This window comes from Apodemus sylvaticus, chromosome 11 (genome assembly GCF_947179515.1).
Source record: "Apodemus sylvaticus chromosome 11, mApoSyl1.1, whole genome shotgun sequence".
NCBI lineage: Eukaryota > Metazoa > Chordata > Mammalia > Rodentia > Muridae > Apodemus > Apodemus sylvaticus.
The window spans coordinates 92310044-92321206 of NC_067482.1; the positions used below are offsets into that span (position 1 = coordinate 92310044).

Sequence of the window (11163 nt, forward strand, 5' to 3'; positions counted from 1 at the left end):
GCAACTCTCTTCCAGCTCGCTCTCACAGCATCCCAGCTGTGTTTCCTCTCTGCCATAGATTGTAAACAGTGGAGTCCCACACTGCCCAGCACCCACTCCTTCCAAGTGTCCAGTAAAGCATGACTCTTAAACTTGAATAGTTAACCAAATATATTTATGTATAAGAAACTCCCAATTTCATAATGCCAATTTATAATGATAAAGGTCTTGCCACAATATCCCAACCTCTCCAAAACACCAGAAATACATCTGAAGCCATCTGGATATCCGCATCTCTCCCTGCTCCGCCCCTGTGGTCCACCCTGCTTCCCCCTCTCCCCCATCCTCTCTCCCCTCCAATCACTGGCCTCTCATTGCCTCAATGTGAATGGATAGGAAATAACTTGCAACATTTCATTATTTATTTGAAAAATGACATTTATTAGCCTTGTGAAGGGCTTTCATTTTATAAATTGTACAGGAAAGTGCAAAGATAAGCACATATAGTTCAACAGTGCAAGTTACTGATATGATCCAACCCTGAAATAGTCAGTGCCCAGTACCAAGAATTATGATTCATTTTTAATTAAAAATGTCAGAGTTTATATAAGTTTATAAGTTTAGCTGTAAATCTATAACCAAAAAGTTGTAAGCAAACAGTTACCTCTAAATGATAAGGTTTTAAACTGTGTGGTTTACTTATACTTTAAGTACTTAAAGTACTTATACTTTAAGTATAAATTTAAATACGAATAAATTATATCGTATTTAAATTATCCTAGAAGCAAGCAGCTGGGTGCCAAGTCCTGTTAAACCCTCCTTTTCTGCTTCTGCTCTGGTTGAGAGCTGAGAAGGCTCCTGAGCTGTAAGTAGCTGGGAAATTCTTCCCATGGTTTTATGTGACCATCCCAAGGGTCCCTGGAAAATCAGAACCGATCTGCTGATCTGCTGGCCACAGCTCGGATATTGCCATACACCTTTGATGGAGGACTTCCTGTTTAAGAAAAAAACAGATTATATATACAAATATATTCAAATACATAGAAACACACTCATAGAAGACAATTACTTTGCATTCCTATAGAAAATAAAGAGTTGTAAAGACTTTCAAAAACAAGTCAGCCAGCCAGACTAGAACACTAGAGAAAACCCACCAGTTCCTCTGAGCAAGTTGCTATGACTCCAGATCAAGATTAACCGGATCAATCAAGTTGACTGGATATCAGCTGCCCTCATTTTATAGAACCTAACATGTAATGTTTTCAGTTATTTTGGAATGGGTTTTCTGTGTACTTCCTTAGGAACCCAAGTGATTTAATGATACTCTCAAAATATCCTTTCACTCCTCTAACAAACGCAGTCTGAGTAAAGTATTCCTGGGTTTCTCTCTCCAACTCGCCAGCTTCTACTTGGTATCTTTATCAATATGAAAGCTGCTTTGTAAAATGGCTTAAATTCCTGTTTCCCATCTTTCCAAAGGTAAAAAATGCCAAAGAAATATGCTATTACCTAGGATGAGGTTACAAATGGCTGTTCTTGCCATCTTGATGTTTTGGAAAGAGCCAAGAATGTGAACTTTCCTGAAAGAAGTAAAGTGAGTCAGGTTAGTCACAAAAGACATGTCCATATCAAATCCTGGGAAACTAAAAACTATGGAAAATCACAGTAGATACAGCCCCTGAACTGAAAGTGAGGGCAATGGTGGACAGCATTCTAAACATTCTAAAACCACTTCTAGAATGAATGATTTGTAACATAGGGATTATATATCCCCACAAAAGAAATTACCAAAAAATATAAATAAGAATTCCTTTTTCTGCCGGGCGGTAGTGGCGCATGCCTGTACTCTGGGAGGCAGAGGCAGACGCAGATGGATTTCTGAGTTCGAGGCTAGCGTGGTCTACAGAATGAGTTCCAGGACAGCCAGGGCTATACAGAGAAACCCTGTCTCCGTAAAACCAAATCCAAAAAAAAAACCAAAAGAAAGAGAGAGAGAGAAGGAGAGAAAGAGAGAGAGAGAGAGAGAGAGAGAGAGAGAGAGAGAGAGAGAGAGAGAGAGAGAGAGAAGGGAAGGGAGAAGGGAAGGGGGAAGGGAAGGGGGAAGGGAAGGGGGAAGGGAAGGGGAGGGAAGGGAAGGGAAGGAAAGGAAAGGAAAGGAAAGGAAAGGAAAGGAAAGGAAAGGAAAAAGGAAAGGAAAGGAAAAAGGAAAGGAGAAAGGAAAGGAAAAAGGAAAGGAAAAAGGAAAGGAAAGGAAAGGAAAAAGGAAAAAGGAAAAAGAGGAAAAAGGAAAGGAAGAAAGAAAGAAAGAAAGAAAGAAAGAAAGAAAGAAAGAAAGAAAGAAAGAAAGAAAGAAAGAAAGAAAGAAAGAAAGAAAGAAAGAAAGAAAGAAAGAGAAAGAGTGAATTCCTTTTTCTTTCTCGGCAGGTTCTTGCAATGCTGCTCAGGCTGGCCTCAAACATATACAGTGATCCATCCTCCAGTCTGCCCCCCCCCCCCCAAGAGCTGAGATTACAGGTGTGTACCACCACTCCCAGATTACTTGTTAAAGGCAGGGAGAGATAGCTCAGTGTGTAAAGGTACTTGTCACCCAGCCTGACAACCTGTGTTTGTTCCCAGAGGCCCACCTGGTAGAAGGAGAAACCTAACTCTCCTTTTTCAGGCTGTACCCTGACCTTCACAAAATTGTTCTGACACACAACCCTAGCACAGATTAAACAAAACAAAACTAACCACTCCCGGTTAATAGTTGCTCCCATCCAGTAAATCCTCCATGTTTGCTCATACAATCCACAAAGGAGTTTTATTGAGTTGATATTATTCCCACTGTACACCAGGAAAGGAGACCTAGGGGTAGGGATGTAGCTCAGAGGCACACATCCCTGCCTAGTGTGGGGCCCTGGATTTCATCCTGAGGGCTCAGGATGGGAAGGCAGGAGGACACAATATGGAAAGGACACAGGGATCCAGAAAGCTTAGACCATGCGGACGCCCATTGAATGCCGTACCATGGACGGGAAGAGTACAGCACCTTTTAATTCCAACTTACAAATCTATGAAAAACTATTTTAGAAGTTCCTAAGTTTATATATAAATGTCATTGTATGCTTAGGGGTATAATAAAGCCCAGTGCTAGATGTTAGATACTGACTTTGAGGTTGCTGGATGGGGACTGTATTTCCCTTATGGCTACCATATTGCTGAACACACCACACGTGTTGGTCATAGGACACAGAGAAATGGAGCTGGTATTGCCTGGATGCTTCCACTCCACTTACTAGCTTGAAAAGTAAGCTAGTACAAGGTGTATACAAGATGCTACACAGGCTGTCAGGCCAGAGCAGTCACCAGGCTACTCAGCTGTGAACCCTACTAGCTTACAATAATGACCAACCTGGCAAGATAGGGCACTAAGATATGGGGCTGGTTTTAAGGTCCACTGCACAGCATGGAACTCATACCTAGCACTGAAAATCTGGCCAAAGACTTGCCGGGGAGGACATAAGACATGGGGAGAACTACTATCTATTTTCCTAAATAGAGCAACAAACTGCCTGCCTTCCAAATACTTTCTGTGCATGGCTCTCAGCCCCCATCAGAGACGCGTCTTTTTGCAGTAGACGGTGAACAAAGCAAAGACTCCAGGTGGGTCAGAGTGCAGCAAACGAGCGAGTGCAGAATGCTCTGCCCTAAACGACTCATCCGTGTCACTGGGCTTACGGAGCATCTAGAAAGGAGAGATGGAAGAACACAAGAGCCAGAAGCTGGGAAGTCGGCCACAAAGCACTGTTTTCTGCCCATGGTGGGTGGGGTAGTTATACTCATGAACGCTTAACAGCTGTGGTTCCGTTGCAATAAATATTAAAAAGAAGGCAAGTTCCCACACTACTGCCAGCCCTGGCGGTCTTGCTGGTCGGCCAGTTCTTATCTCATGGAGACTCTCTGACTCAGAACTCCAAAATCTCTCCACCCAGATAGCTAAGTTCCCACTGGTGGGTTGCTACCACACCAGTCCCATGCTTCAAAACCCCCAAGGCCTTTGTGGTGCACATCTGGCAAATCCACGCTTTGCCGCCATACCCTCTCTCTTGAACCCAGTTGAAAGAAAGTGCCACACAAACTGAGTTCAGAAACAGTGGTAACTCAGTCGCTGGGCACAACAACTAGAATCCTAATCTTGTAAGCCATATTAAATCTAAACACTCTGGTGGCGAATCCTTGTTGATATCAGCCAGGAGACATTAGTAGGTACATCTTGCCCTCTCCCTATCCCCATCCAAAAAGGATCAGATGTGACAGACCTTTGAAAAACAGGAGTTATTAAGAACTAGTCTATTCTCTCTTGGCAGAACTAAGCTGTTCTGACCTGTACATTGTGTCCTCTCAAGAACAGTACAGGTCTTCAGGAGAGGGAGGCAATTTCTGCCCAGTGGCCACCTGGCCACAATGCACAGCCTCACCTGGAGGTGAGATGCTCAGATGCTTCTCTGAATCCACGACTGGGAAGCTGTTAGGAGCAGATATGTCTCTACAACACGTGAATGAGTAACATTAAATGTCACATTCTGTTTATTTCTGACGTTTTTGAAAACCAACTATCTATGTAAAGTAATATGGACTGTTCTCCATTGACTACTCTGTGCTATTTCTATTTAAATATCTTGAAAACACCCTTCACAGCCATGAATTTGCTATTTGGCCCTTAACTCATAGGCTTAATCACCTCAGAGCAGTAAGTTATTAGAAGGGTCTAAGCCCTGTACTTTTAAAATGTTTGTATCAATATAAGAAATTTGCACCAATAAAAACCTTGATTTTGCATCAAAATAAATTCTGTACCAAAGAAAATATGACCTCAATCTAATAACAATTAATAATGTGCACAAACCTATACATCATCGAGCCAAGATGTGAGGCATGTGAGGCAGGCACTCGCAAAGGCCCACCCTACAGTGTGCATGTTACATGCATGAAGGGCTCACCAAACATAGGCACCATTATCTCCCCTCTGGTATTTCAAGTGTATCTAGAAAGCAAATTGTCTTTAATTGTGGATCTTGCTCATGCTGTACTATGTATTGCCAAGTTATTAACAACTTTGTAAAAATGCCAAAAAGTCCTAATCTGGGACTTAGCCTGGTAAGTATAGTTTTTATCCCTCATAAAGGAAACCTCTCTGGGCAATGGACAGAGACCACTACAGGAAACCAACGAGTTGTGAAGCTCAGTCCCAGTGGAGCGGGAGGAACCAGTGGGCCCCCGGTGGGGGGCAAGAGCCCCATACTCAGGAAACATTTTGAAGAGCACAGAAAGTCTGTAAAAGCCACAGGATCAGGGAGTTTGCTGTGAAATTAGTCTGTTACTAACAGCAGAAGTAACTCAAAGTCTCACTAACAAATGGCCCAAATATGAACTGAACAAGGACAATAGCAATGGACATGCCAAAGTAGATGGGGAAAGTCAAAGGGCCTCAACCCTACATAAAGAACCACAGCAACTGAGGAAGGCTGGGAGTGGGAGGCAGTTTCCCAAAGGGAAGAGCACTCTTAACGGTTATCCAATGCCAAAAGGACAGCTCTGAAAACACACACAAGTAACATCAAGCAGACTGAGCAGTTAGAAATATATGTGTATATACATATATTATGTATATATACATATATACAGGCAGAACATTTTTTTTAAAAAAAGATCATAAATTTGAAAGAGCAAAGAAGGGTATGATAGGGTTTGGAGGGAAGGGAGACAAGTAATTAACTATATTACAATATCAAAAATTTTAAATGTAACAACAAATTACTGTTTACACCAGCATTGGTCATAATGGCTCCAAAATGAAACATCTCAGATGTCCATCAATTGTAATGCTCCTTGGCTATAAAAACAAGGAACTACTGCTGGACCCAACAGAACAAAGAAACTCAAAGCAATATGCTGAATATACACTGGGCATCCATTTACATGAGTTCCTGGGAATAAGTGACAGAAGTAGAGCAATGGCCACTGGGGCAGAGTAGGGAAGGCTGATTAAACGATGCACACACAGGGGACTGATGGGGAGCACTCTGGGCATGGTGGGCTACGGCAGGCACTGTGTGCAGCTCAGCAACCCAGACAGACCCCGCCCAGCACTGAGCTATGCTGAGCGACATCAGAGACTGACAGTGCCAACAGGTGCGTTTTACTGCTGTATGCAGAGCCCAAACAGGGTACTGTTTAAAACAACCTTTATAGTAAATTCTAAGACACTTAAATTTGTGGATTACAAAGTTAATGACAAATTAGCCCCAAGTCCATTACAAGTGGGTTCTAGCTTTGGATTTCTCAACCAATGAAGACTTTTAGGCTCTGTTCAGCCATTTTAAATATTGTATTTCCATGTCTTTGAAATTTCTAGTAGAAAAAAGCTCATGTTTCAGACTCTGAAGGCCCAGTCCATAAAAGAGCAGAACTATGGTAATACATTTGGTTTCAAGTAGAGGGCCAGCAATTAATACAAAAGTTACCCTTAAGAATAAACAATGTCTACATTATAAGGAATGTCTATATTACGTAGCCTCAATAATGATCACTATAGCAAAGGAGCATTAAGTGAAATCCTCCTACCCTGTCAACTGCTATTTGCCAGCCTCATATTCCCCCAGCTCTAGGCCACCACCTCTCTGACACCAACCCCGAAGAGAGGTGCTCCCAGCTCCTCATCCTCACAGTAGGCCTGTACCATCTTACTTACAGTCCCGTGTAACTGAAAGGTTGCCCTTACCCAGCATGCAATGCCTCCCTTCCTATCAGGGCGTGGGTGTATCCTACCTGAAACACAGACATGTGTTCAAAACGAGAGCTGCTGGGTGGCAGTCCACACACCCATTTCTTGTACTTCCCAAAATGATTATTAGAGTTGTCTAAAATTAAAATCTTCCCTTGTAATCAATTATTGTAAGAGTGATTCTAAATTTCTTTTATTGCTGTAAAAAAAATACTGAAATTTCTGATTACTGAAATTTCCTTGACTAGGTCATCAGCCTTTCAAGGCTAGAGAGTATTCCCCTAGAACTACATCCCTACAAGGCTCCAAGGACAGGAACATGGGTTCCACGCAGCATGATAGAGCAGGGGTGGGTCTTGACCAGAATGCACAAGGTTCCACAGTCAATCCCAATAGAGAAAGAACAACAGAATGCAACGAATATAACAGCTATGACCTTTTGGAAACTAATAAGATCAAATATAAATTATGACATTTCCCTCAAGAACAGATACTTACACATCTGCCAAAACAATCCGCGTCCGCGTTACATTCTCTATGGTGAATTTGGTTTTTCCTCCTTTGCCAGCAATTCTTCCTATAGCCCTTGACAGGTGGTCTCCTTTCAGGGGCTTAACTAAAGAAGAAAGAGAAGCCATCAGGTGGCTACCACTGACTTTTCCTACCAAACCACACTAAGTATACAGTTTCTGAAGAGTGTTAGTAATACAGCTCGATTGAAGCTATCAGACAACAGTCACAACACAATGCAATGAGAAACACAAGAATTGGTTGTTCACACATGTTCTCACCGTCAGTTATTTCAAAAGACTCTAGGAAGAGGTCATCTAGCCGAATGAGGGCAAGTGCATCCTACAAAGCAAAAATAAACACTATGAAGGCCTTTTCAGGGACACACCCGACAGAGACAAGGTAGCATTTCAAAACTGAACTTCTCAGATACAATGAAAGACTAAAAGTTTGGAAAATGAGCCATCTATTGAAAAGCCCACACTGTGTACTTGAAGTCTCATGAGATCACTCACCTCCACCTGAAAGCCGAGAACAAAGGCTTTCACAAAGTCTGCAGCTTTTGTCAGGGCGCTGACATCCTTGGTATCTTTACAAGTCTGGAAAAAGAAGTGAAGACATGCAGGGGATGAAAAGGACAGCATTTTAACAAATACTAGAAATGCTATCTTTCTTATCATTTCCTTACCATCAACCACATCCCCCAGTATTGTAAGACCCCTTTTAATGGGATAAAGCACTCTCTGTACTTTGTAAAGAAAACATTCCCGCTCCCAAGGTGGGCAATCCTATGCCCACCCTCTCAAGTGGCCACACTGACTGGTCCAGGTTAGTGGCAGCATCCCTCTAGCACAGCCCAAGGGCTCACACCCATCCTGCCCCCTTTTATTTGTTTTTTTGGGGGGGGGAGAAGGGGAGTTGGGGGGTTCAAGACAGGGTTTCTCTATGTAGCCCTGGCTGTCCTGGAACTCACTCTGTAGACCAGAAATCCACCTGCCTCTGCCTCCCAAGTTAAAGGCGTGCGCCACCACTGCCTGTCTGCCCCCTTTTAAATTTCCCCACAGGGCCTCTTCTCCTGTCCATCGAGGCAGCCTCTCCCCAACAGGCCTGGCATGTTCTGCCATGAAGGACCATTTATATGCTGTTGTTTCCCAAACCAACAAGTCTAGTTCTGACTACTTGCATGCCTGGTACTGAGCAACTCAAGAATAGCTTAAGTAGGAACTTTGTCTACAAGCACTTATGTCAGCTGCATAAATGACTGTTACCCATGAAATGCCCACCAGCATAATAACATGCTGTACACATCTAGCAGCTAAGCTTCACTTTGATAACTTGAATACATATATAACGAAAACACATGAAGAGATTAAGGCACTAAAACCTCAAGCACACATCTAACTTCTAAAATATTCCTTTGGAGGCGGGAGGTGGTAGGGCACGTACACCTTTAATCCCAGCACTTGGGAGGCAGAGGCAGGTGGATTTCTGAGTTCGAGGCCAGCCTGGTCTACAGAGTGAGTTCCAGGACAGCCAGGGCTACACAGAGAAACCCTGCCTTGGAAAAAAATATATATATTCCTTTGGGTCTCCCACACAAATTCACAATATATTTGAAGATACTACACGTTTGACAAATTTAGAAGCATACAGGATTGTGTTATTTTCACACTCAAAAACAGACCCCAACAGCGGGTGGTAGGGGGCATACCTTTAGTCCCCACAAAGGTTCCAGGCTAGCTAGGGCCACTGAGTGAAACCTAGTCTCAAAGAAAAAACAGAGAGAGAAAACAAAAACAAAAGAACAAAGCCCCAGACTCTGGTTCTCACCCTATGTGTGACTCTCGGCAAGTCCCATGAGTATCTAGGATGTAAGTTTTTTCACCTATAAACTAACATGTCAGAGTAGAAGATCACGAATGGTCCCTTCTAACTAAGATTCAATTAGCTTGATGACTCTGGCTAAGGCACTACATTTCTTAAACTTTCCTTGCCTAATCCTCTAACACTCTACTGTGTACATCATCTATGTCATACCATAAAGAACAAATGATGTGGTAAACGTCACTGATACACAGTATCAGCATAAAGCTACGAATACAACTAATGACCCTGTGTTAAACATGGCTGCTAAGTACAATAGAAATGTGGGAGAGGCAGGTGAGATGGCTTAGCAGGTAATACCACTGACTCTCCCAAAGGTCCTGAATTCAAATCCTAGCAACCACATGGTGGCTCACAACCATCTGAAATGACATCTGTCACCCTCTTCCGGTGTGTCTAAAGACAGCTACAGTGTACTTAAATATAATAAATAAAATCTTTGGGCCGGAGCAAGCAGCAACTAAGTGATCAGGGTTGACCAGATCGAGCAGAGGTCCTAAATTCAATCCCCAGCAACCCCAAGAACACAGCTTACAACAATCTGCACAGCTACAGTGTACTCATATACATAAAATAAATACACAAATCTTAAAAAAAAAAAAAAAAAAGCCAGGCGGTGGTGGAGTACACCTTTAATCCCAGTACTTGAGAGGCAAAGGCAGGTGGATTTCTGAGTTCGAGGCCAGCTTGGTCTACAGAGTGAGTTCCAGGACAGCCAGGGCTACACAGAGAAACCCTGTCTGGAAAGAAACAAAACAAAACAAAACAAAGCAAAAAAGAGAAACAAAGAAAGAAAAAGAAATGTGTAAATTTCTAAAGAGAGCTTGAGCTAGACCTCAAAAGCTGACTGGAACTGAAGTAAGACTGCAGAGTAAGTGGCCTTCTCCGGAGACCAGAGCCACCAAAGATACAGGCAGAAAAAAAAAAGGGAAAACAAAGACTACTGGGTCTTGAAAGACAGGTTTAATCAAGTGTCTGGCTTTTATCCCTTAGAAATGCTGAGGATGCTAGAATATCTTAATAGAAGCATTGTGATATGGGAAAGTTAATTTGGCACTGACACCAAAGAATAAGAGACTTAATTTACATTTTCTCTAAGTGACACCCAAAAAGAGCACTTATATTGAAGCAGGTACCTGCAGTTACCACTTATTGATGTTCATCCGTGTACCATTCTCTACTTTTACGAAGGCTGAAACTCGGTAGGCTACGAAATGGCTATCTTACCCTGATTTCTACATTCCTTGATTTCAGGTTAAAGCGTATCTGAAGTCCCAAATGTTCTACAATCGGTGTGAATATCTTCATCCAGTTTTCTTTCAACGGTGTGTATCTGTTAGCTGGGACAGGGATTTTTCTCGTTTCTTCTTTCCCAGTCTGCAATAAAAACACACACACTCAGGAGGGAACTGGCGAGATGAGGACCTGGAGGGAAAAACGGAGAACGGACCCTTCACCTTGGCGCCCGGGCCCCGCCCCGCCCTGTCCCGTCGGGATCCCCACCAGGAGCTGATCGCCGGAGAGCGGCGGGAAGACCGGCCTCTTCACCGGCTGCGCCTCCTCCGTATCCATGCGTCCGGTTTCTCCATCCTGTCCCGCCGCTGCGGACTGCTCAGCCTTTCGCTTCTTCGCCCGGCGGCCCCCTCTGTGTGTGACGGGAATAAAGCCGTCCTCTGTCCCGGAGTTTTGCGTCTCCATCTCGGCCATGTTAACCCGGGTTTGTACAACTAGCAGAACACGTGCGAGGTTATAGAGCGCCTGCGCTACCCTCCACCAATCAATTTGAAGACACCGCCCCTTTTTCTAGGCGGGTCCATGCTAGGGGCCTAAGGCAGGATTGGTCCGCGTTTCGCAATGGCTGCCCTAGGAGATGCCTGTTTGCTAATGTCTCCGTGTCTTAACGTGCTCGCAGCCGAAGCATTCACAGTCTCTAATGTGTCAATGTGAGGTCGTTGTAGTAACGGTAGTAAATCAGCTTGTGCAATGTGTAGAGAAGAATCTACTGCGGTTTCGGCAGCTCGCACGGC

At 43.4% G+C, this 11163-nt stretch overlaps 1 protein-coding gene across 1 annotated transcript; it reads right to left on the reverse strand.

Moving 5' to 3' along the window:
- Positions 1–384: 384 nt before the first annotated feature.
- On the reverse strand, positions 385–10892 carry Pno1 (partner of NOB1 homolog). Its single transcript, XM_052199212.1, has 7 exons — positions 10640–10892; positions 10364–10513; positions 7768–7851; positions 7534–7594; positions 7241–7358; positions 1489–1559; positions 385–973 (listed from the first exon to the last, which is right to left on the reverse strand). The coding sequence occupies exons 1-7, from the start codon at positions 10841–10843 to the stop codon at positions 906–908; spliced, it is 756 nt and encodes a 251-aa protein (XP_052055172.1). The 5' UTR covers positions 10844–10892; the 3' UTR covers positions 385–905.
- Positions 10893–11163: the final 271 nt, after the last annotated feature.

Bases quoted from the DNA above. Each gene is read 5' to 3' on its own strand.
- Pno1 (XM_052199212.1), bottom strand. From the start codon at position 10,843: ATGGCCGAGATGGAGACGCAAAACTCCGGGACAGAGGACGGCTTTATT. The intron at 7,595-7,767 runs GTGAGTGATCTC...TTTGCTTTGTAG, and splicing joins TTCTCGGCTTTCAGGTGGAG to GATGCACTTGCCCTCATTCG. The intron at 7,359-7,533 runs GTGAGAACATGT...TTTCTTCTTTAG, and splicing joins GTCTTTTGAAATAACTGACG to TTAAGCCCCTGAAAGGAGAC.